Below are 26,024 nucleotides of genomic sequence, written 5' to 3'. Positions count from 1 at the left end.
CAGTAGGGGAGGGAGCAGCCCGTTGACTGACTCATTCCGTGCCTCCCGTCCCCGGAGAAGAAGTCAAAACACAAACAGGCTTCCAGAGCTTGCCGAGTCAGCTCAGCGGGGCCACAGCGCACAAGCCCAGGCAAGAGCTGCCTCCTCAGCTCCTGCAGATAGCATGAAGGGCCTCCGCCTCCTCCAGACACTTGGGAGACTCTTGCTCTCCCTGTCTGTGGTCTTGGCCGCTTCTGGTGAGTTGGAGCGTTCTCTTCTAACCTTCCCTCGGATTTCGGAAATGTTCCCAACTTCTGGATAGTCTGGAGGCTCTCAAGGAAAACAGCTGCCACTTGGGGAGAGGGGAGCTGGGGGTGGGGGTGGGGGTAAGGGTGGAGCACTTTCCTCTCATCCGCTTGCTTTCTGGCCGGGACCATCCTTCCTATCTTGCTCAGAGAGGACGGGAGATTTGTATGGTTGCAGTGGCTCTGGCTTTCCGAGTCTGATTTTTTTCTCTAATGAGAAGTGATGGGCCGTGTAGGGTCCCTCCCAATGTACATTTCTTAAGAGAAGAGTGACGCAAACTGTGTATGTTTCAGCTCTAGCCCAGCGTTTTCCATCTTCCCCATCCAGAGCGCAGGACAGAGATGGGTCTGTTGTCTAGCAGGGCATGATCCCTGGCAGAGCTAGGAGTGAAGCCCAAGACGAGGGCGGGAGTGGGGGAGGATCCCGAGTCGGGACTCTAGGTGAAGAGTGAGCTCGAGGATGTGACCGGCTCCAGAAGCCACAGATTTGCTTCCTGGTCAGTCCCGCTCTCCTCTCCGAGCCCATCAGCCTCCGCTGCAAGAAGGATAAGGGGTTGTTTGGTTCCAGCTTTGCTGAGCAGACTTAGGTGTGAGTGAGGCTCCTTTTTTGTGCCGCTCCATTCTTTGGTTTCCCCAAAGCGTTCTGTCCCCCTATTGTGGGTCAGCCATAAGTGATCGTGTTTAGATGGTTAGAAGATTTTTTTTCCAGTCCATTGTCTGGGAAAGGTGTGCACAAAGAGGCGAGGAATTAAAGAGCTGCAAGAGGAAGAGGAAAGGAGCCCGGAGTTCCGTTTGCCAGCGCATCCATTTCTTTCTGAGTGAAATGGTGATGGGAGAGCTAGATATGATAATATCTAAAATTTGCAACGCATTTTATACGTTTTACACACAAGCGTACCTAAATGTATTTGGTCCTATTGACAATCTTGTGAGGAGAATGCTATTTATCACTTCCACTTTACGGAGGAGGAGAAATTATGACTGCCTGGCTCAGTGTGCCTCAGTCACATCCAGCAGTAAATGACGAAGGCAGGAATCAAACTCAGGACTGCCTGACCTCAGGTCTCTGGCCAATGCGGCCTGCTTCTCAGTGAGATGGGAGAGAGCCTAGCCTGGCTTCGGGCCAACCCTCTGAGTTAGGGGAAGGTCTCACGCTCTAGTTTGGTCCTCAGGGCCTAGGGAATAGAGATATAAGGGAAGCACTGCATGTTCCAATATTTGTGAACAATTTTGGGGGGAGTGGAGGGCAGGAAGTGTATTGAAATTCTTGTTCTCTATTAGTCCTTCAGTGAAGATAACAACTGAATTTAGGAGTTTTTGATCCTAGCCACTATCTTTCTCGAACAAATTTAGGATGAATGTAAGACCCTAAAAAATAAACCAAAAAGTCAGAAATTTTTGTGACCTTGAGCTAATTACTTAAAACAGACCTGAAAAAGAACTTTAGAGATCATCTAATCCAGTTTCCTCATTTTATAAACATATAGAAATGACTTGAGTTGCCCAAGTCATTTAGCTAGTTAGTGAGGTTTCACTGTCACTTGGGAGTGAGATGAAAAATTCTGACCAAGATGTGATTCTTTCATAGAGTTTCACAGGTCAAGAGAATGAGACCTCGCTGTAGAATACCCCCCCCCTCTTCCTCTTTGCTAGACCAGGCAAAGAGCCTTTAGTTGATCTGTTTGGAAAAAAGGCCAGATCAAAAGCATTCTGTGTTTCCTTCTTAGCTATCTGGTTCAGGTATATAATAGAAATCTTTCTCTTTCACTTTCTTTACCTTATTAGTAAATGCCTTTGCCCTCGGGCTAAGGTACTTGAGGAACACCTGAGCTTGGATTGGCCACACAGCCTTGGAATAAAACAGTAAGGTTCTCTTTGGGTCACTACTAATTTCTTTATAGTCTGGACCATCTGCTACAGACTCAACCCTTTGGAGGGTCAGGAAATGGGATTAACCTTCTATTTAAAGAACAATGACTAATAACTTGTTAACAGTTGACTTAAGTTCAGAGCCCTGTATGTCTGAGCTGGTAACATTCTATTCCTCCTCTATTCCTCTCACTTAAGGGACAGGCCCTTTTTCTGGGACCCTTGAAAATATGGAAGATCCCATCAACCTGGAGTGGAGTGAATTTGGAAACAGTTTGTACAATTATAGAATGTTAGACCTAGAAGGGTCATTAAACATCATCTAGTCCAAATTGTTCTTTTCATTGCTGAAGAAACTCAGATCTAGAAAGAAGGACCTGTTCTGAGTTTTTTAGCAAATTGAGGTCTCTTATTGCTAAGTCATCGTTTTGAATCTAGCTCCAACCTGAAATTTGTCCAGCTCTCTTACTAGGTAAATTCATGTGAGCAGCCTCAAAGCAATACTTTATGAGTCTATGACATGTTAAAAAGCAATCATCAGGTAACTGTCTGGTAGACACCTTGAGTTATTAACTTGTAGGTGCAGAGCAAAAGGGGAAGGCTAGCAATAAAGCCTGGGCTATGGAGAATCCTAGTATACAGGAAATAGATTTCATGGAGGGGCTTGTTTCAAAACCACTGTTTAGGAAGTTGCCTCTAACAGCCAGTTTTCATTCCAGGTGAGGATTGTGATCCCAGCCTGTGTCTGAATGGAGGTACCTGCCTGAATGGAAGCGAGAGCTCCACTTTCTACTGCCTCTGTCCTGATGGATTCACTGGGCAGAACTGCAAGGAGATTGAGCAAGGTATCCTGGCAAGGATTGATTGGCTGAGTTTTTTTCCCCAATTCAGACCCAGTTTTTGAGAACTCTAGAGGGCAGGGCAGTTCCCTCTGCTTATTATTGGCATACTACCACATTAGATTATAAGATTATTGAAGACAGAGACTGGTTTTTGCCTTTTGGTATACTTGGTGCAAAGCACAGTGCCTGCACATAGGGGGTACTTCATGAATATTGATTGATTGCTTTTGGGCCTGGCTTGCCACCTAGGTGGGGAAGGAGAGTTGACATTTGTTGTTCCATCTGCTTGTAGTTGCTTCATTGAATGGTCAAATTTCCTCCCTCAAGTCATATTAGCATACGAGTGCTGACTTCATTTAATTTCCACCAGGCCTTTTTTCCTAGTGGGCTGAGGAATGCATTAGTCCTATTTTCTGGGCCAGGTGCTGAATGAAATACTCGAGGTGATGGTGTGTAGGATCTTCTTAGGAAAAGTGTGCCTTTTTTCCGTTATTCCTTCAGTTCTCTGATTGTTCCTGGATCTGACCTAATCATTGGATCTCTCCTGGTTTTTCTTTTAGGTCCCTGCACCCCCAATCCTTGCCAGAATAATGGCATATGCCATGTGGTGACTGAGTCTCGACGAGGAGATGTCTTTGCCCAGTATGTCTGTGACTGTCCTGAAGGATATGAGGGCCCTCATTGTCAAAGAGCATCAGAGAGCAGTGAGTACCATCTGAGTTGTTGCTAGGGAAGTGGGGAGGAACAAAGAGTGTATCCCTGAATATAACGGTGATGCTGCTGACCCAGGGTGGATTCTGGGCCCATCTTCCAGGGAGATGGAAGGAGCTTGGTTAGATTAACCAGAGTCTGGCAGTACAGAAAAAGGGGCCATGTAAGCAAGTTTTTATAGTGTTACCATGTGCCAGGCTAAGCATTGGGAATACAAAGAAAAGCAAAAACCGGCTTTGCCCTCAGGCAGCTTCCAGTGTAATGGGGAAACAGCATGTAAATAGCAATGTACAATGGCATATTAAATCAGAAGTAATCTTAGAGGGAAGGTGCCAGTTTTGGGAGTGGGGTGTGAATTTGTACTGTCTTAAAAGAATCCAAGGAAGTCAGGATGTACAGAAGAGGAGAGAAGTGGGGACAGGCTTTCTGTGGACCTGGTTAGTTGATCAATACTATGGGTGGCTTACTAGTTGAGTTTCTATATTTAACCAGGTTTCCCATTCAATTAAATCTTTTCTCTTTGAGGTAATTCCCCCATAGGCTTGTTCCCTGTCTCTAGGCAGCAGGCCAATTCCTGTACCCAGGTGAGTTGCCCTGGAGACATGAGGTCATTGGAAGGTCTGTAGAGGTCTCATCTAAAAAGAGATTAATTTGATGGGGCCCAAGACCAAAGCTTTGAATTAGGCTTAATTTTCTTGGATTTTTTCCATTGGAGTCAGGAATGAAAACAAATGTTAAAAACTTTGCTGCATTCAAAGGGACCATAAGTCAGAGTTCCAAGCTTGGGACCCAAAGTAGAAAGTTGTAGCATCCTTGTCATGAGAACATGATAAAGGGAGAAGACGACTGGGGAAATAAAACTTTTCCCATTTTTGATAGGGTTGGGATATATAGACTTGTTTTAGACTGCTAGCAAACTCTGTTGATGAGAACAATTATCTCCATAGTCTATTTTCTCTCCCACCTTAGTAAAAATATTCCCTCTTTATTTTACTTTTTTAAACTAATAGCTTTTTATTTTCAAAATATATGCAAGACAGTTTTCAACATCACCTTTGCAAAACTTTGTATTCCAAATTTTTCTCCCTTCCTTCCCCCACCTCTTCCCCTAAGACAACAACATAATTAATATATATTAAACATGTACAATTCTTTATATATTTACACATTTATCATGCTTACCAAAAAATATTCCACTTTTAAATCTTGCCACCTTAGCCCTGGGATTCCTTCTTCCTTACTGGCTGACTGATACCAATCCTAGAGGTAACAAAGAATATACCTTGGATTTCTTTCTTTTGGTGATTGGGGATATGCCTAATGTGGATTTTATCTCCTCGGCATCTCCAAAGGAATAAATCCTTTTCAATAGAATGGCTACACAGAGAGAGTAATCTGGAAAACTATTTTCTTCTTATGGGGAAAAGATAGGCTATAGAGCATTGCTCAGAGCTGAGTCTTCCCTACTCTGATTTGATACAGGATCCAGGATAGTCCTAAACATATTTAAAGAAGAAAATTTCACTGAATTTTTTTGTGGGTCAGAAACTATTTACTGAAGTCTAGAAGGGCCCTGGATTTTATATCTTGCCTTTGCCAATTATTTAGATCATGTTAACTTTGGCAAATCATTTGTAAAATAAGTCTCTTAGATCTCTAAGGTCTTACCATCTCTAAATCCTGTGATTCTATTCAGAATGTCAATTTTGTAGATCAGGTAGGAGATTGGCTTTTGATTCTTATTGCCTTCTCCCCTGAGGAAGATGTGAGAGTGGAGTATATAACCTCTGCTGGTATTCTGGCAGTGTATTCCTAATCATAAAAATCCCTATTCACTCCTTGAGTCTGGGGATTTCCCAGAGGAAGTGGTTTTGGTGGAAGCACTTAGAGATGGAGAATAAAGAGTAGCTGCACAAGCAGTGACTTGTAAGGTCCTAGTGGAGTTTCCTCAGCAATCCTCCTTATCTATTCTCCTTTTTCTGTCGTGTATTTTTGGGTGAGCTAAAACATGAAGGCACATCTAGTTGTATTCCTTTAGGGCCTTCCATGAAAACTGGAGAGATTCTTTCTCAATGAGGAGGAAGGCAAAAATGGTACCATAAAAGGAATATTAGATTTTGAAGCAGTGAATGTGGGTTCTTAGTTCTAATATTTATGGCTTCTGTGACTTTGGGTAAATCCTTCATCTCCTCTGAGTCCCAGTTCCTCATCTGGAAAATGAAAGAAATAGACTAAGTAATCTCTTATGAATCCCTTCTGGTTCTAAATCTATGATCCTATGAACTACAAACATCCTGGCTCTAATTTGGCTATAGTTTAGGGTACAATGAGGCATTTATTTAAGATATTATCTTTTTAATTCCAGGAGATATTCTACCTCACAGTTCTTATTTCCACTCTAAGTGACACTTCAGTTTGAGGGTACTGTAGATCTAGGATAGGGTGGGCCTTGAGGTTTATTTTGGGAATCAAAGTTCCTTCATTAGCTTGGAAGTCATCTCACACTTGGGTATATAGAATGGAATACTATCCAGTTGGAATCCTTCCCAATGTTGACTTATTTTGTTCTAACTTAGGTGAAGCCTAGTAGGGAAACTTATAGAGGTTTGAAAGAGAATAAAACTTTCACAGTGGAAAATGATAAATATAAATTTATTTTTAAAATATTTAATATTACATGTTCATGGATATCTAATGAACCTTTTTTTCTTCATAGCTCCCCATTCTCAACCAGGTTAAGTTGGATTTTTATATAATAATATAGGAAAACAGATTGGGCTCAAAAGTTGTGTTTTTAATCAGTGGAGGGGGGCAGCTAGGTGGAACAATGGATAGAGTTCTGGGCCTGGAATCGGGAAAACTCATCATCATGAATTCAAATCCAGCTTCCTATACTTAACCTGGAAGTCACTTAACCCTGTTTGCCTGTTTCCTCATCTGTAAAATGAGCTGGAGAAGGAAAAGGCAAACTATTCCAGGGTCTTTGACAAGGAAAACCCAAACAGGATCATGAAGAGTCAAACACAATTGAAATGACTGAACAATAAGTCAATGGAGGAAAACCCATGTCTGTGGGAAGTAGAGCTGAGTTCATTCTGTTCTCTTCCCCCAACCTGTCTATTCCTGAGCAGTGAGTGAGTGCAGCACACAGCCATGCAAGAACGGTGGCACCTGCTTTGACCAGGAAGAAGGCTACATCTGCAAGTGTCCTTCCCCGTTCATGGGAAAGTCTTGCCAGTCCCGTAAGTGCTTGACTGGCATCCGTCTCTTTTGTCCCGGTTATTTTTCCTGTCCTCCAGTCTTAAACACTTCTTTATCCTGAAAGAAGAGTTAGGTAGGTGTCTGTGAGTCTAGGGACTAGAAAGAAGTGTGAATTCAGCTAGAATAGGAGTGGGGGTTTGGGGGTGGTGAGTAAACCAAGTTAAAATGGCTTTTCTCAGTTATTTCTCCCTTTTGGCCTTCACAGACCCCTACCCATTATTTCCCTAATATTGTTCTTCCCTGTTCCCTTCAGCTTTCCTGATCAGTCTCTTTCACTTCAGATTTACACTACTTCCTCAAGGTTTTAATTACTTCTACCTAATCCCGATTCGTTATGTCATTTATTTGGTGTCCTGTTCCTACTTATAAATCAACTTGCACTATTTTATATGTTTTTACATTGTCATATGTGTGTGTATATGTATCTTCTCATCTTGATTATTCTTTCATGTAGGAAAGGGAAAATGTTTTATGTTCCTGGTCCATTGTCCCATTCAGGTTCTTAAGGACTTCCTGATTGACCATTTGTTTTTTCTCCTCTCAGGCTGCAACATGCCCCTGGGCATGGAGGGAGGTGCCATTGCTGATTTCCAGATTTCAGCCTCATCTGTACATTATAGCTTTCTGGGGATGCAGCGTTGGGGGCCAGAGCTGGCCCGGCTTAATGCTAAAGGGATTGTCAATGCCTGGACTGCCAGCAACTATGACAAGAACCCCTGGATACAGGTGCTGGGGAATGGGGGAATCCTGGGCAGTCAGTAGCTGGGCATGGGGGCCCAGTGCCAGAAATGAGGGAAAGGAGTATAATAAAAAATTAGCGCGATAAAAATGCAAGTCAGAAGCTTTTGCCAGTCCTTCTTTGCACATTTAGGGAATTTTAATAGGGACTTCTTGCCTTGGGAATCTAAAGCAGAAATTATTTTCTATAATTTAGAGGAGATGTATTTAAGAAACATTTATTAAGCATCTAATGTGTACCAGGAACTGAGCTTAGAGCTAGAGATAACATGAATGAAATAAGAATCTAGTACACACTTTCAAGGATCTTGCAAACTTATTTGGAGAGGGTGAAAGAGTTGGAATAAGATGTATTTACAAAGAACTTCAATATTAGGCAGAATGTAAAAGAGCGATCCAAAATGTGCTTTTAGAAATAGGAAGAAGAAGAGATTTTTTTTTGAAGGGGGGATGGTGTATTGTGTTAAAATTAGAAAGGACTTCACCAAGGAAGTGAGATCCTTGGGGAAAAAAAGGAAGGAGATACATTCTAGATCTAGAATATTAAGATCAAAGATGTCAATGTAAAAGAATGCTAGACAACAGTAAACAGGCCAAGTTGACTAGAATATATACTATATCAAAGGGAATAATGTGAAATAAAGCAGAAAATATAGGTCAGGGTCAGATTATGGAGGGCTTTGAATGTTAATAATAGGAATTTCTACTTTATTTGGTAAGCAATAGGAAGATGCAAAAAGTTTTTTTTTGTTTTGTTTAGAGGAATAACATTAGAAAAAATGAATAAGTAATGAGGAAGATGGATTGGAGAAAGGGTAGATTGAAGTTGGAAACAATAGAGTAGTAATGATAGGCGCAAAAGGAAGGAACAGATGTTAGAAAAGCCATGGAAATAGGATTGATAGGATTTGGCAGTTGATTAGATGTGGGGGATGAGGGAGAGCAAAGAATCTGATGTTTTTGATCTTGAGTCCTAGGACAATGGTAGTGCAATCAACAGAAATGGAGATGGTTGGAAGAGGGGCAGGTTTTCAAGGTGGAGGAAAAGGGGGAAAAGATGATTGGTCCAATTCCAAGCCTGTTGAATTTACTGTTGATATAACCATAATATACCAACAGAGCAAATTCATCAATGACTAATGTCATGATGCTAGAGGTCTGGTGAGAGATCAGGGCTGGAAATAGGCATCTTTACAGAGGTGGTAACTGAGCTCAAAGGACTGGATTAGGTTATTGAGTAAAGTATTGAATTCATGACTGAGAAGTGGGTTGAAGATGAGGACCCAGTAAAGGAAGGAATTAGACATAAGAATTCAACCATAGCAGTGCAGTGTCATGGAATCCAAGAAAGGAAGACATCACAGAGGGGCTAAAATCAATGTAAAATACTATAGTGAGATAAAGGAGGTTAACACTTAAAGCCCATTGACTTTGATGATAAGGTTACCAGTGACCTTGAAGTACTTTTTGTGCAATGTTCAGTGCAGAGTACTTTCTGTACAGTGTTAGGATAATGCCAGATCAGAATGTGAACTAGTTTTTCTTGAAGTTCAGTACTGAAGGGGAGGAGAATCATAGGATTATGGCTTAAGAGGGCAGCAGGGTCAAGAAAAAGAGGGTTTTGTTTTAGGCTGAGTATGTGTATAGACTATATGGGAAGAAGTCAGGGGAAAAGAAGCGATTAAAGATGCTAAAATAGCAGCAATTTATAAAACCAGATTATTGAAGTTACTAGAAAGACTAGGATCAAAAATTAGCCATTTTGACTATTATAACTATCCAAATTAACTGCAAAAGATGTATGAAGATGCTGCCTGCTCCAGAGTTACACCTATATGTCCTGATATATATAGAAGTATGTATAGAATGATTTTTTTGTATGTGTAACATATATGTACAGACAACATGTGTGCTATACACATATATTTGTGTCTAATAATAGCCATCTCTAAAGCAGGGGGAGGGAAGAAAAAAAGAGGGGGAAAATTAACATGATAACTTTTATTTATTTAAAATGAATTGCAAGTTATAATCTGCAGTTTCCTGTGCAATCATCCTTTTATTATCTATGTTATAGAAATACTTGTTTTATTCCATGAATTAAAAATAAAATAAATTTTTAAAAAATACAGCAGGAGAACTAATTCTTCCTGAGATTAAAGGGAAGAAGAATTGGTTGTATGAGATACAATTTTTTTTGTGTGTATACATATTTTTAAAATTAATTTTATAATTATATTTTTTGACAGTACATATGCATGAATAATTTTTTATAACATTATCCCTTGTATTCATTTTTCCAAATTTTCCCTTCCCTCCCTCTACTCCCTCTCCTAGATGACAGGCAATCCCATACATATTAAATGTGTTACAGTATAACCTAGATACAATATATGTGTGTAAATCCAATTTTCTTGTTGCACGGTAAGAATTGGATTCCGAAGGTATAAGTAACCTGGTGTAGAAAGACAGTAGTGCTAACAGTTTACATTCAATTCCCAGTGTTCCTTCTCTGGGTGTAGCTGTTTCTGTCCATCATTGATCAACTGGAAGTGAGTTGTATCTTCTTTATATTGAAGATATCCACTTCCATCAGAATACATCCTCATACAGTATTGTTGTTGAAGTGTATAGTGATCTTCTGGTTCTGCTCATTTCACTCAGCATCAGTTCATGCAAGTCTATGAGATACAATGTTGACCCCAAAACTTCTCTGTATTTGGTTCACCAAACATTAAGCACCTACTTTGTTCGTGGCATTATTCTATGCCCTAGTGATATAAAGACAAACATGAAACAGTGCCTTCTTTCAAGTAGCTTACATGCTACTGGGAGAAATGACTGTTTTAAGATAAGTAAACATAATAATATTTTAAATAATATTTTGAAGAGGGAGAACATGGACTTAGTAAAATAGGGAAGTCTTTATGACAGAGGCAGTTGAGAAAGAGGAGGATTCTGAGAGGAAGAGATGATGATGAGATATTTTCTAGGCTTCAGGGGCTGTTTATGCAAAATGTATAAATTTGAAAGATGGAATGTTAACTTTGGGGGAATAACAAGTAATTCAGTATGGCTGTCACATAGCATGTATGCAAGAGTATCAAATGAAATAATATTGGAAAGGCAAGTGGGAATCAAAAGGCAAATGGGAAGACCCCTTAAAGCTGTTTTTATCTTTTATTGTAGAGTCAATAGGAATGCACAGAATGCTTTTTGGGCTGGGGAGTGACATGATCAGATTTATTGTAGTGTAGGAAGATTATAGCCCTAATATTCTCAGTAAAGTAGAAGGCAATGGCATCTGCTCAGAATAAAGGGTGATGGTGGGACTAAAGGACTAAGAAAAAGATGGTGATTTGAAATACCATAATGAACAATGTAAGAGTCACTAAAAAGATTAGAGCCTGATCAAGGTTATTAGATAGTAATTATTTTTCATGATTTCTTCTGTCATGGTTTAGGAATAAGATAAAAGAGATAATGTTTAAAATGTGCAAAATGGAAATGGTAGGGAATTCAAGTGTGGAGGAGAATATATGATTAACCTGGTTGACAAAAAGAGATAGAAATGAGACCAAAATGGGCTTGATAAATTGGCACAATAAGTCAAAACTCTGGATTTGTATGCAATTTGATGATTCACTTCCTCAAATTGATTATCCACTTTGTGAAGAGAACTATGCTAGGTTCTGGGAGAGAAAGTTTTCAGAAGGAAACCCCTGTCCTTTATAAAGTTGATAATCTGGTTGAGCTTTTGAAAGCTATGTCTAACTATAAGACAGACTAATAGAAAAGTGGATTTGAGAGGGTCAGAAAAGTTCCCCTGCTTGAAATGGGGGGGGAGGCTAGTAGACAAGGAAAGATTTGGACCATCCAGGAAGGCTTTTTGAAAGATAAAACATCTCTAGAGAAAGGAGGGTGGTTATTCGTGGTTTGGAGAACACTGAATAAAATATGGAAGTAGGAATGAGAAAGCTGTACCCAGGAGAATTTAGAATAGTTAATTTTTACTGGGTTATAAGATATATGGGGGAGAGGGTGTGAGATGTGACCAGAAAGGTAGAGTGGTACCATTTTTGGAGGGTCATGTATTAGGGAACCACTGAAGATTTTTGAACAGAAGAAACATAAAACTAAATCTATGAATACCAAAAATTAGTCTGCTAGTGGTAAGAAGGATGGATAAGGGTGGAGGAGGTGAACAGTGGAATCAAAGAAGACTATTAGGAAATTATTACAGTCTTCCACAGCTAGGTGATGCTGTAGATAGAACACTGGGCTTGGAATCAAGAAGACTCATCTTCATCAATTCAAACCCAGTTTCAGACACTTTCTAGCTGTATGACCCTGGGCAAGTCCCTTAACCCTGTTTGCCCCATTTTCCTTATTCATAAAATAAGTTGGAGAAGGAAATGGCTAATCACTCCAGTTTCTTTGCCAAAAAAAATCACAAATGGAGTTACAGGGTTACAACTTTAGTAGCGTTCCAAGAGGATAATAGTGAAAGCCTGTAGGAGGGTGGTGATGATAGGAATAGAGAAGAAGGGACAGGTGCAAGAGATGTTTTAAAGGTGGACTTAACAGAACCAGAACTTGGTAACTGATTGGATATAATAAGGCTAAGAGACAAGAGAGGCTAAAATTACAATAGTTGGAGATAGATTAATAGAACTAGTAAAGTCAAAAGAAGGAGCTTCAGAGGAAAAATCAATAAGCCTTGCTTAAGACTTTTTAAGCATTTAGAAGAAAATATATGGGAGTGGTTAGAATGATGGGTCTGGCACTTGGAAGAAAGGTCAAGGGCTAGAAATATAGAAATTGCGTGTGTAAATATGATAGCTAAAACTGTAAGAGTGAATGAGATTGCTGAGAGAGGCAAGAGGGCTAAGGCCTGTATCTTGGAGAATTTTCTACTGTCAAGGGTTAGGAAGAGGAGCTATCAACTGAGAAGAAGTAATTGGAGAGACATAGGAAGGACCAGTTAAGTGTAGCTCTGGGATCTGAAACTAGATTGTAAAGAATAAAGAAAAGAGTAGGCTCTGAGGGAGTTTGGGGGCTTATATGTACAGAGACATTGTTTTGTTTTTTTCAAGTTTGGAAGCAAAGGGAAGGAAAGATAGAATTGTATCTGGGTTTTGTAGGGTTAAGGGAAAACTATTTTAAGTATGGACATACCTGAAAATGTGAGCAGATGACTAAGAACCAGTGGAGATGTAGAGATTGAAAGTGTGTGTGACATGTATGTAACTATCAGATTGCCTGCTGTCTTGGTTAAAGAGACAGGGAGGGATGGAGGGAGAAAATTTTGGAATTCAAGATCTTATAAAACAGAATGTTAAAAACTATCTTTACATGTAATTGGAAAAAATAAAATGTTATTTACAAAGAAAGAAAGGAAATGGTTGAGAGAAAGGGACAATTACTGGAATAAGGGGCTTAGAGGAGGTTGAGGGGATATGATCAAGGTCAAAGACAAGGAAAGAGAGAATGGATAATGATGCTGAGATCTCAAAGTCATCAATGAAGTAGGAGGGCAAATTAACTGCACATGGTTTACAGTTTGGGATTGAGAATAGAGGGAAAGAGATTTGGAAAAATTGCTGTGGAGATTGAGGGATGGAGGCAATTAAAAGTCCCATAGGAGGACCCCACTGAGATTATACCATTAATCTGTGTAAAACCAGTTCACTGTCATGACCTTTTGCCTAGCAAATATTTTAGTATTTCAGTATTTTAGAATTAGGAGCGGAGAATTTACACAATGGAGGTTATCCAGGGTTGAGTCTGAGAGTGACAGGTTGAAATGTTGTGGGGGTGGTGGTGAGGCATTCCAGGGAAGTGGTTAGTGAATCATCAAAATGATAGGCCACTGGAATAAGGCTGAATATGGAAGCATGTGAAGTCAAATAGAGAGATATTAAGAGAAAAGGGATGAATCAAGGGACCAGCGGCCAAAGTGAGCGTAAAAAACCAAATATATCGTGAACCAATGGGAGGGGAAGGGTAGTTTCTATCTGAGTAGAGTGGGAGTTTTAGAGTTCATAAAATTGAATTTTCACTAGTTTCAAATGATTCTGAGATCTCAGGTGGAAGCAACCCTGTGAATGTCTAAGGTAGAACAGAGATGGAACTTAGTTCAAGAAACTGTGAGTTCTAATGTTAGAATGATCATCAGGGTTATTGTTAAAGCATGAAAAAGAAGAATGGATGGGGTGTAGACTTCAAGGTATTACTTAATTCACTGAGGAATGGGAAAGTGTTCTCGAGGTCTGCAGAGGTAACCAGTGGAATGCTTGGGGTTCATCCTGCAAGGAATTTTGGGATAAATATCAAGAGTTCTGGAAAGTGGTCTGTAATAAACAGATTTCACCCAGTAGACTTGCCTAGCATAATTGACATCCCTTTGCAGCAGGGAAGAGTATGAGATGGCAGACTGAGAAATAAGGTTTTGGGCCAGAATATCCTTCATTGAAAATTTCCCTGAAACTCAGAATTCCCTGATCTATCCTCAGGTGAACCTTTTGCGGAAGATGAGAATTACAGGCATTATGACACAGGGTGCCAGCCGGACGGGCAGTGCTGAATATCTACGTACCTTCAAAGTGGCGTATAGCAATGATGGACAAATTTTTGAATTCATTCAGGATCCAAATCTACACAGAGACCAGGTAAGAGACAGACTGGTGCAGGAGAATGGAAGGAAGAGAGACGTGCTAGACTGAAGGATGATGCTCATTAGCTGTGGGAGCAGCACACAGGACTATCCATAGGAAGGTGATGGTTTGGGGGCTTATATTAATAATATAATGAACATAATTCCTATTGTGCCAGGTCTTTGTGGGGAACATGGACAACAATGGCCAGAAAACCAATGTTTTTGATCCACCTCTGGTGGCCCAGTATGTGCGGATTGCACCTGTAGTCTGTCGTAGGGCCTGTACACTCCGGTTTGAGCTTTTTGGTTGTGAAGTGGAAGGTGAGTCACTGGGGATGTGGAGGTGGGGAGTGGGAGTTGGGAAAGCAAAAATATTTTGTGAATTTACTTCCTTTTTTCCCCTTGGTAATTAGTGCAAAAAAAAAAAAAAAAATTTAGACTAAGGACTCTAGACTACTGGATAGATATCTTCCATGAACAAGAAATGCACTGGAAAAGAAAGCATGGAGGCTTGTATTGCTATTTGCATGATTGGAGAAAATCTGTGGGAAAGTTCTCATCTATTTTTAAGTAGAATGAGTCAGGATCAGGCAGAGAGATTTTGGGTGTCAGCTATGGGCATGGGGGTTTCCAGACTCTTAGGACTACCAATAGAATAGGCAGCTGGTGACACAATGGATGGAACCCTGGATCCAGTGTCAGGAAGACCTGAATCAAAATCTGACCTTGGATACTTAATAGCTGTGACCTTACCCTCTGTCTGCCTCAGTTTCCTTATTTGTAAAAATGGGAAAACATTTGCTATACAGATTACTCTGGGATTCATTGATTACAAGAGGTCCCAGGTCCCAGGTCAAGGCACACTAGGTCATTGGGCCCTGATTGGGTCAAAGTGAATGTAAATAGCAGTTGTTTCTGTTTTGTCCAGAAATCATGAGGGTCTTGCCCTCCCAGATGTGTGTGTGGGTGTGTTTGTCTATGTGATATATACACATATATATATATATATATATATATATATATATGTATGTGTGTGTGTGTGTGTGTTTAAATCCTTATATATTATATATTTATAAATACATATACCTATACCTATATATATACATATATACACATATATGTGTGTGTGTGTGTGTGTGTGTATATATATATATATATATATATATATATATAGACTAGTTAGAAAAGGTCATTCTCTGCCTCATTTCTTACCCATACTTAATCACTTATTGAGTATTGTTCAGTCAAACTGAGACCTGTTAAAAGACTTTAAATTAAAAAGGTCATGGTCTTCTACAGCATCAGGGCTATCTCCAGTTGTCCTGATCTATAGCTTACCATTGGACCCAGATGACTATGGAGGGGAAAGTGGTGGCTTTGCACAGCTTTCTCTAGCTTAAATCTAATTCTTTTGTAAGTCTTGGTATCACCTCCCAGAGAAGGACAAACTACAACAAAAATGGAGGAGGAAAAGAGCACCTACTTCCCAGGGTTGTTAAAAGGATTAAATGAGATAAGATTTGTAAAGCACTTTGCAAATCTCATAGCACTATATAAATTGTGCTGGATCTGAAGTCAGGGAGACTTAACTTCTAAATTCCAATATGGCCTGACACAGAGTTTTTTCAAATGGAGTCACAAAGAGTAGGAAATGATTAAAACAAATGAACATTAATTGGAGTCATAGGAAGGCCTACAGACTTTTGCCCTAAAGATCAAGGGTGTAACCTAATCCAAGGAATTGATCGTCTATTTGATGGCATTCTAAGAGAACAATTTCTAGGAATTCTGAATTATTTTTGGTCAACTTTTTTTTTTTTCTCTTTATGGAAACAAACTAAGGGCCAATTTGTAAGTGGAAATCTAGAATGTCCTCTAAGGACTAGTAGACATGCAACAATTTGGATGTACCCTTTTTTTCTGTTTTTTTTTCATATCCTTGTTTTGGTTCTCTATGATTCCATCTTCTTAGGGGATTCATTGCTCAAAACAATATGAGACAGGACATGATTGCTATATCCTTACCCTTCTTTTTTTTTTTTTTTTTTTTTTTTTTTGGAAAGGTGGGTGTAAATCTTTAAGGATGTGAGATGTACAATTCATTTTGTTTTGATGTATTTATGGTGGAGCAAATGAATATTCTTGAGGGAATTACAGAATTTTAGAATTGTACAAGTCATCTAGTCCAGTGGTCCTCAAACTTTTTGATCCTAGGACTTTTTTTTACAAATTTTAAAAATAGTTGAGTACTTCAGAGAACTTATGTCTTTTGATATTTGTCTTATTGGAAATTGAAACTGATAAATTTAAATATCTTTCCAATCATATGAAAAACAATATTTGATACTCATTTAAAAAAAAATTTTAAGTTCTAGATTCTTTCCTTCCCTGGTTAGCAATTTGACATGCTATGCATGTACAATCTGATAAAATCTTAAAATACTTATTGTTAATTCATGAAAATGACAGTAATAAATCCATTACATGTTAATAAAACATATTATGAAAATAACTTTTTTTTAAAACAAAGTAGAAGAGTGGCGTTGTTTTACATATTTTTATGAATATGTTTAATATCTGGTTTAATAGAAGACAAGTAGATTTTCATATTTACTTCTACAGTCAATCTGTCATGATGTTTTGGTTGAAATATATGGAAAAATTTGGTTTTACATAGATGTGTAATTGAAGAAGAGGAATATTTTAATATGCAAATAATGGTCTAGTATTATAATTGTGTGGACCAGTGTGATCCCTGACCAAAAATGACTACTCAGAGATTACTCAAAGTGAAGATTAGAAGTTTTATTAGAATTTCACCAGAAATGACCGGTCTATTCCCTGAGTGTTCAAAGAAAGGAGGCCGATGTTACAGTTAAAGTCGATTAAATAGTAGACTATGCCCATGACCCCCTTCCCTTATCTGGTTAATTTTCACTGCCTGCTCAATGCTTGCTCCAGTGGAGGTAGCAAAGGTTTGCTAAATTCTAGTCAAGCTGATATAGTTGACTTTTTGCAGGTGTTTGCCTAAATTTATTGTGGCTGACTTATTACAGTGTTTGCTCATGCTTGCTTGAGTGATATGAGCACTCATTTGTAATGTTTATACAAAGGATTTCAGTTTTCCCAAACCCTTCAGACCTTCCGAAAACTAAAATTTAGGTTATAGGTTCAATCTACCTTAGTTAATGATTTTATGAGAAACCATATAATCCCTCACAATTAGGAGATTTATTTAGAGATAAGTAATCCATTAAGCCTGAGGGGTTAAAGGTTTCTAAAATAACTAAGGAGACTTGGTTTACCTAAGGCTTTTCTCAATCAACAAATAGAGAGAGCCAATTTGGAGGCTTCTGGAATATCTCCAGGCCATTTAATAGTCAGGTTCTTCTCTAAGAAGTTGAGTAAAGGCTAACTCCCTCCATCCTCATTTCTTTCTAGAGTTCATCTCCAAGTTAGAATAAAATCATTTTCCTCCCTTGGTGGACACACTGACACCTCATGGCCACTAGTAGAACTGCAATCTGTTCCCTGATTTGTAACACTGGGCTTCTTTCCATGAAGTCACGATTGCTTTCATTCCTTTCCTTCTTCTTGTGCCTTCTTGTCTTATCTTCTTCTTTTGTTGTTGTTGTTGTTGTTGTTGCAAAGGAAGGATTGTATTCACAAGGTAAAAATAATCTGGGAAGAGAAACAAAACAAAACAAAACAAAACAAAACAAAACAAAACAAAAAAAACAATGCTCACAGTTTACACACTCATTTCCCAGTGTTCCTTTTCTGAGTGTAGCTGATTCTGTCCATCATTGATCAACTGGAATTGGATTAGCTCTTCTCTATGTTGAAGATATCCACTTCCATCAGAATACATCCTCATACAGCATTGTTATTGAAGTGTATAGTGATCTCCTGGTTCTGCTGGTTTCACTCAGCGTGGGATGTATCTTCTTGACCACCTCTCCAACTCTCTATTCTCCTTTCCCCTTTCACTCCTCTACTACTCATTCCTGGGTTTGAATCTTGTGTCCAACAAATTCTAGCTGTTTGATTTAACCAGTTTTTAAATTTTTTAAATGAAAATACTGAAGTTCAGTTTGATAAACATCATTAAGCACTTACCATTTTCCAGACACTGTGCTAAGCCCTAGGGATAGAAAAAAGAAGCAAAAGACAATTCCTGCTCTCAAGACGCTTACAACCTATTGGGGGTAGACAACATGCAAACAAATATTGACAAAGCAAGTCAAATTGAGAATAAATAGGAAATAATTAAAGAGCAAAAGCTGCGTCTTTTAACTGTAGGTATAATAATGCTCTGGGATTGATAATAATCTCTTGTTTTGGTGGACTAGTTCATAATTACTTACCTCTTCATTTATCTAACATTTCCTGAAGGGGCAGTTGCTATTTTAGTCTTTGGGGATTCAGAAAGGAACATATAAAATTCCTTTCTTTGAGATTTCTATAGTCCCGTAGGGTAGGATGAAAGGTACGAGCGATATCAGTAAGAGGCAGTATGGGACAAATGCTACATAACGGGTACAAGGAGCTGTAGGAGGTCGGGGGATCCTACTTCCTGCAGGGGGATCCAAGAAGCATTGTGGCTTTCAGCCTGTGTCCCAAAGCCTAGATAGAGGGATCGAGAAAATAGAGCCTGAGCAAAAGCGCAAGATCACAAGACAGCTGGTTGGATTAGCCTGGAGTTCACAGAGCAAATAATGGCGGTGAAGGTTGGAGAGGTACATGGAGCCCAATAGAGAGGACATGGACATGCATCTGTGGAGATCATGGCGTGGCTGCCTCAATGCTAATAGTGTATTGAAACATTAATTCTTCTATAAATACCTCTGTCAGTCTCCCTTTGGAATACAGATTTCCATTGTACAAGCCGCAGTTGAATCCATCAATAAGCATTTTTTTTTAAAAAGAGATTATAACAAAGGGAAGAAATAGACAACCTGGAGATCATCCAAGAAGAGATCACTAGAAGATAGTAGGGAGGACTTGTTATCAGGAAATGATGGTGTAAATCTTTAAAGAAATTAACGTGTGAAGAGAGAGCAGAGGACCTTGTTCAGATCCCCACTCTTGGCCAGCGAAGGAATGAAGAGTTAATGAAGGGGGAGCAGTCAGAAGGGCAGAAGGAAAACCTGGCTTTCTATATAGGGCCAGGTCACAGAAGCTGAGAAGAGTTTTCAGTGGTGATTAGCACTGTCACATGCTGTAGAGGTCAAGAACTGAGAAAAGGCCACTGGACTTGGTGGTTAGAAAATCACCGGCGGCTTTGCAGAGCACTGCTTGTGTACAGTGGTGGATGTAGAGAAGGTTGGGAAGAAACCACATGATGGTGTTGGGATAAATGGGAAACCACAAGGTTTGGTTGAGAAAATGAAGGAAAAGTCGCAGGAGCTAGTGCTTTTCCTAACTGCTCATTGCCCCTCCCTTCCCTAGAGTGAGCTTGTTACTGGTCTCCCTCTGCTCTTTCCCTCCCCTGGTCCTCTCTCCCCACCTGCCCTCCCCAAGCTCCGGGTGCATGCTGTTGGGTCATGCCCTGTATTCACTTTGCAGGTTGTTCTGAGCCTCTGGGGATGAAGTCTGAGATCATCCCTGACAGCAAGATCACCGCCTCCAGCACCTTCAAGACTTTTGGCCTGGATGCTTTTAGCTGGCACCCCTATTATGCTCGATTGGACAAACAAGGCAAATTCAATGCCTGGACAGCTCAGAGCAAGGAGGACACTGAGTGGCTGCAGGTTTGTCCTAATCTCTCTCTAACTTTCCAAGTCCTCTCATTGAACTAGCTGGAAATAATTTATCTTTTCCTTAAGAAATAAGCTCCCCACTGATTCTGCTGACTTTTTTATTGTTTGACTTTAGGAAGGGCATTTCAGAAAAACCAGGGTCACATGGGTAGTGAGTGGCAGAGAAGGATTTGAACCCAGCACCCCAGATCCAAATCCAGTGGTTTTCCACTTTTGCTAGCAGAAAGATATATTTGTTGTTTTTTCCTGCAGATTGACTTGGGCACCCCGAAGAAGGTGACGGGTATCATCACTCAAGGAGCCCGGGACTTTGGTAATATCCAGTATGTGTCAGCATACAAAGTGGCCTACAGTAATGATGGAAAATCCTGGACTGTGTACAGGGACAGCAGAACAAACAGCAACAAGGTTTGTCTTCTGGGGCCCTTGGGTCAGAAACCCTCCGGCTGTGGGGGCAGGGCCAGCGGGGCCTGCCCCAGGGTAGTGATGTTGGCTGGAGTCTGAAAACTTGCTCCTTTCTAAAGGGAGGAGGTGTGTGTGTGTGTGTGTGTGTGTGTGTGACTGTGTGCCCATGTGAGGGGGGTTATATGGAAGGGGGTGACACAGGTGGCCGATCCTGGAGCGGGAGGAGGGCTCAGCCCCTGGACTAGTCCCAGTGTTCACCGTCTGCTTTTCACTCCCACAGGTCTTTTTAGGAAATTCAGACAACTACTCCCACCAGAAGAACATATTTAAGACCCCTTTCTACTCGCGGTTTGTCCGGATCCTGCCTGTGGCCTGGCACGGGCGCATCACGCTGAGGGTGGAGCTGCTGGGCTGTGAGGAGTAGAGCCCCAGCCTTGGGGGGCCGGGGGCCGCAGCGGGTGTGGGGTCCAAGGCCCGGCCTCCTTCCTGCCCCCCCTGCCTCCAGCCTCGGCCTCCCTCGCCTCCACCGACGGGTCCCTGCCTGGGCACCGGATGAGCGGCGGAGGCTCACCGCCTGATTGTAGTGGGAATGGGGTGGGGGGTGGGAGGGGCTTCAGGCCCCTTGTTTTTTCAGTAGGGGCCAGGCTTGGCCTAGGGTGACCCTCACCCTCACGCTCACGCTGCTGTGGCCTCCACAGCTGTTGCACACTGGGGATTTGAGTCTGTAACTCCTACATTGGGAATTATTCCAGATTTGTTTAGTTTCAATCATTTTCAGAAATCTTAAAGAGCCCTGCGTAGAGGGGTATGATTGGTATGTAAAAAGTTTTTGTTTATGTGTGTGGGAATGGATAATATGTACAAGTACATGTATAAGTAGTACAGTTTGTGTGTAATAAATTGCTGTGGAGAATGGGAGAGTGTGTGTGTGAGTGTGTGTGTGTGTGTGTGTGTGTGTGTGTGTGTGTGTGTGTGTGTATACTGTGCCCACTTCTGTGTCCCCCCTCTACCTTTCTCTTTACCCTCTAAGGCTTGTTTTTAGAGCCAGAAATGTAGGGAGAGCTGATGGTAGAAAGGCCCCCTTTTCCCTTCGAGTTCCCACTATCCTCCTGCCGTCCTTCCTCCAGCTCTCTAGGGAAAAATTATCCGCAGTGACTTTCTGTACTGATAACCCCTGGCAGGGGTCCGGCCTCTCCCTCTCTGTCACTTGTGCGTTCTGAGTGACAGGAGGGGGAGGAGTCCTCCAACAGGCTGACAGTTGCCCCCACCCCTTTATCTCCTACAGACTCTCCCGTTTCCTTTCAGGCCTCTGCTTTGATTCTCAGGAGAAGGGGATATTAAAAAAAAAAAAAAAAATCTCAAGAAGGAGCTGGGTTGAGAGTGGGGACATTGCTATAGGGCTTAGGAAAAGAGTCTGAGGAACATCACTTGGGGCCAAAGGATTAGTCTGTTACCCTAAAAAGTGATCAGGAAGGATCAGGTGGATGCAGGGACTGACGCCTTCTCCTTACCCCCATGAGTGTAACACAGGGTGGGCAATTTCTAAAATATATTATATTTATACTTACCAACTCCTCTGTTTTCTGGTGCCATGTCTCATTGGAAGGGTGGTCTCCCCAATCTGCTGCCTTGTGTAGGAGGGAGAAAGGAATCGCCCCCTCCCATAAACCAGCTGCTTGCCCGGACCACAGGTTTTGCCATTTTTTTGTTCTCTGTGCACAGCTCTAATACTCCAGAGCTGAGAGTCCCTGCCTCACTCCCACCCAGCACTCACCTGCTTATCCTGGGCCAGGCACTGTGGGCACTAGAGACACAACCACAAAAGCCATAACTCAGCTTATTTTCTACTGGGGGAGCTACCTATGGAAAGGTCCAAGTATTTAGATTGTGGTTTGAAGGAAGGAGGAGGGGGAGGGAGGTATGTGTATGTAGCAATCAGAAAAACCTTCCAGGAAGATGTAGCATATGAATTGCCTGGAAGAGAGCAAGAGATTCTAAGGGCCCGTGCAGATGATAGAATGCTAGATTGAGAGATACTTATTAGCTGCGTGGCCCTGCAGAAGTCCCTTAACTGCCTCAATTTCCTCATCTATAAAAATGGAGAGAATAATAGCATCTATATCCTAGCATTGTTATGAGAATAAAATGAGATAGTATTTGTAAAGTGCTTTGCAAACCTTAAAAGTACTATATAAATGCTAGATACTTTAAAAAATTTTTATTTTTAATTTATGGATTAAAACAAGCATTTCAATAACAGTACAATAAAAGATGATTGCATATGAAACTGCAACTCTATAATGCACAATTGCTATTCCTTTCAAATATACAAGAAAATGATTGTGTAAATTTTTTTTTTCCTTCATGTAACTGGTTCCAGATCTTGGCATATCACCCGCTTTGTCTCCCACTTGTTGCCTGGAGGGGAGCCCAGGACTTTGGCTTGCATGCTAAAGATTTTCTTGGCAGGCTTTCTACCTACCTCATAGCCATTCTCTTACCTGCCCCCAATTCCTCCCTTGGGCAGGCAGCAGGTAGATTCCTGTTGTAAAGGAGGACCCTTGGAGATTAAGATTTTCCCTGTCAAGGAGAGGGTTAAGGAATAGGCTCAGATCTCCCTAACCACTTTATACCACCTGCCTTGCATGCCTTCATTCCAAGCCCATGAGGTGATACTAGTTCCTAGAATACCTGGCATACCAGATTTTTTTTTAAACTTCTGAGAACTTCCATTTCCCTTGGGATCTGAAGCCTAATCAACAAGTTTGGGGTAACGACAGTTATTAAAGGCCTAGACAAATTAACCTGACCAGTTTTTCCTGTCCCCAAAATTATAAAATGTCTGGGACTAAATGGGAGAGGGTGGGGAATAGTTCATAGTTCTTGTGAGTCTCTGAGAATGGGCTTCTTTTGCCACACCAATTTGCCTTCAGTATCTTCAGGAAACACAGTATAAACAGTTCTGGAGTTGAAGGACCTGGCTTCAAATCAACACCTCACAGGTGTTCCCATGTGACTTTAGGCAAGTCACTTTGAGATGAGTGAGCTTGTCTGTAAAATACGTTAGTTGAACTTCTTCCAGTCCTAGATTAATGGCTCATTGCAGAAATAACACTGGCTTGGGAAAGCCTTAACACAATCTTTTAACCTCAGTTTCCTCAAATATCAAGTAGAATCAGGAAGATGGTTCAAATCCAATCTCAGGAACTTAATAACTGTTTGACCCTGGACAGCTTACTTAACTTGATGGTACCTCAGTTTCCACAAATGTCAAATGGGGATGCTAACACATAGTCAACTTGGATGGCTTGCTGCCAGGAAAGAATCATGAATTTCATTCATATTATTCTGAGTGATCTTGAGCATGTTCTGCATTCCCACCACAAAATGCCTAGAGGAAACCATTAGTGGATACAGATCCAGCTTCGCATCTTAAAGGTGTCTTTTGGGATGAGAAGAGAGCCATTTCTGGGCAAGACAGACTGGGTGGACCGGTTGTCGAAAGATGAATAGGATTAATGCTGGAAGGGACTTTAGAAATCATCTGGTTCTGCCCTCTCATTTCATGTATGAGGACATTGGGAACTGGAGAAGTTAGTGTCCCATAGATATTAAGAAGCCGGGTTAGCATTTGAACCTGGAGCCTCAAAGCTTAGTGTGCAGCCGTTTGGACCCAGAGTGAAAATCCCAGGACTTCTACTTGTTATCCGTGTGAATTTGGGCAAATCACTTGTGCTCTTCCGCCTTCAGTGACTTCATCTTGAGAGGAGAGGTGAACCAGATACTTCTAGGTTCTTTATCCCTGAATTGATGATCCTCTGCCTTCATTTCATTGGCTGAGTGAGTGAGGCTGACTTCTTTGGGAGGTCTAAAATCCAGTGCACATGCAAGTCAAGTCATCACCCTTGGGATGCCATTGTCCTCTTCGAGAAGGAAGGATGAACAACAAGCTTCAGCTGAGCACCTTCAGTCTATGGGTGAACATAGGTCCAGGCTCTGGTGACTGACCCAGCATTTATTAGGCACAGTGCCCCGTACATTAATAAATGATTGACCGAATCATAGGACTTAATAAAACTCATGCAACAATGATATCTAAGGGATATTGTAGAAGGGATCTGTAGAGATGACCTTTAGTCTGTCTTGGGGTAACTGGATCTGAAATTTTTCCAGGGAGGGAAGTTTAGACTATTGGACTCTCTCAAAACAGAAACAGCCAAGAAAAATTATGCAGCCGAAGGAATTGATAGATATCATAATTTAATAATTTTCCATTTCAAAAAAAGGAAGCAGCAAGTTTACCTTGGCCACTCTTAGAGGGCCCATCCAAGCCATCCATCAGTTTTTCAAATCAATTCATTGAGTTTATTTTTTTTCAGTGACTATTATCTTCAGTTAATAGTTTGTATTTATATATACTTTAAAGAGCCTCACAAAGTAATTTCCTTAGAACCCTGTGAGACGATGACACAAATACTATTACCCTCATTTTTCAGGCACTGAGACTTGGTGACATCCAGTGACTTGTCCTTGGTGCCAAAGTGGCCAGAATGGTATTGTTTTTTTAACTCCCAGGGCATCTGTCTTTTCACTAAATCACCTAGCCCTGTGGACCTCACAGATCTGAAGAATTCCTCTCTGACTTTAGTTATCACTAAGGTCACTAAGGGAGCCTCTTGGCTTCTGTCTACAGAGTCTGCAAGCAGAGTCAGAGCACCTACAATATCTATGAACCTAGTTTTCTTATTTGTAAAATGAGCCAGTTGGACCAGATAATCACTTCCAGCTTGAAATCCTATTATCCTAATCATTGCATTCCATTTTTTCTGGCCTTTGATAATAACCTTGCTACTGATAGTTCTCCCTCTGGGCTCCTATAATTTTCTCTCTCTGATCTGCTATAATTCTCATAATTTTCTCTCTGCCTCTGTCTCTCTTTCCCCTCCCTCTCACTTTCCTCTCTCTTCTCTCCCTTCTTCCCTTATCTCTTTCCTCCTCCTTTCCCTCCTCTTGCTCATAGGACTCCCTCTCTTTTTTCCTCTCCTTCACCCTCTCCCTTTCTCTTCCTCTCCCTCCCCTTTTTCTCCCTTTTCCTCCTCTTTCCAAACCTTTTTCTCCTCTTCTTCCTTTTCTCTCCTCTCCTCTAACCATCTATTTTCCTACCTATTGAGCAAGTGGGGGGAGGGAGGCCAGGGTTGGGAGGAATCTAGGATCAAAACAAAGCATTACGGAGACTTTCTGATGGAATAGGGAGGGACAATACAGAGAGGGCAGAGAGGCCCCTAGAAAGACTCCTTTCCTATTCAAAACTTCTGCCTGCCTATGCCCTCTATACATGAACCACACACAGGCTCAGCTCCAGCCTCTGGCCTTCTTTACAAAACTCACACAATGCTCCTTTCAATCTGTGGAATTAAAACAGAGGAAACAAGCTGACCAGGGTGAGGGCAAGAGGGCAGTGATTAGAACTGGTGTCAAAACAGAATTAGATCCA

The 26,024-nt window shown here is 40.9% G+C and overlaps 1 protein-coding gene across 3 annotated transcripts; it reads left to right on the top strand.

Moving 5' to 3' along the window:
* On the top strand, positions 1 to 21,412 carry MFGE8 (milk fat globule EGF and factor V/VIII domain containing). 3 transcript variants are annotated; one of them, XM_074295124.1, is made up of 10 exons: positions 1 to 236; positions 2,873 to 2,998; positions 3,556 to 3,699; positions 6,838 to 6,948; positions 7,512 to 7,693; positions 14,221 to 14,376; positions 14,540 to 14,684; positions 19,932 to 20,116; positions 20,378 to 20,533; positions 20,811 to 21,412. In XM_074295124.1, exons 1-10 carry the CDS (start codon positions 164 to 166, stop codon positions 20,952 to 20,954), a joined length of 1,422 nt encoding a protein of 473 aa, XP_074151225.1. In that variant the 5' UTR covers positions 1 to 163; the 3' UTR covers positions 20,955 to 21,412. The 3 variants fall into 3 exon arrangements, with proteins under 3 accessions (XP_074151225.1, XP_074151226.1, XP_074151228.1); XM_074295127.1 differs by having other exon boundaries at positions 7 to 236; positions 20,378 to 20,573; positions 20,764 to 21,412; XM_074295125.1 differs by lacking the exon at positions 6,838 to 6,948 and having other exon boundaries at positions 3 to 236.
* Positions 21,413 to 26,024: the final 4,612 nt, after the last annotated feature.

Source organism: Sminthopsis crassicaudata, chromosome 2 (genome assembly GCF_048593235.1).
Source record: "Sminthopsis crassicaudata isolate SCR6 chromosome 2, ASM4859323v1, whole genome shotgun sequence".
In the NCBI taxonomy this organism is placed as follows: Eukaryota; Metazoa; Chordata; class Mammalia; order Dasyuromorphia; family Dasyuridae; genus Sminthopsis; species Sminthopsis crassicaudata.
This window is presented reverse-complemented; position numbering and strand designations above follow the sequence as displayed.

Bases quoted from the DNA above. Each gene is read 5' to 3' on its own strand.
- MFGE8 (XM_074295127.1), top strand. From the start codon at position 164: ATGAAGGGCCTCCGCCTCCTCCAGACACTTGGGAGACTCTTGCTCTCC. The intron at 2,999-3,555 runs GTATCCTGGCAA...TTTTTCTTTTAG, and splicing joins CTGCAAGGAGATTGAGCAAG to GTCCCTGCACCCCCAATCCT. The intron at 14,685-19,931 runs GTGAGTCACTGG...TTCACTTTGCAG, and splicing joins TTTTGGTTGTGAAGTGGAAG to GTTGTTCTGAGCCTCTGGGG.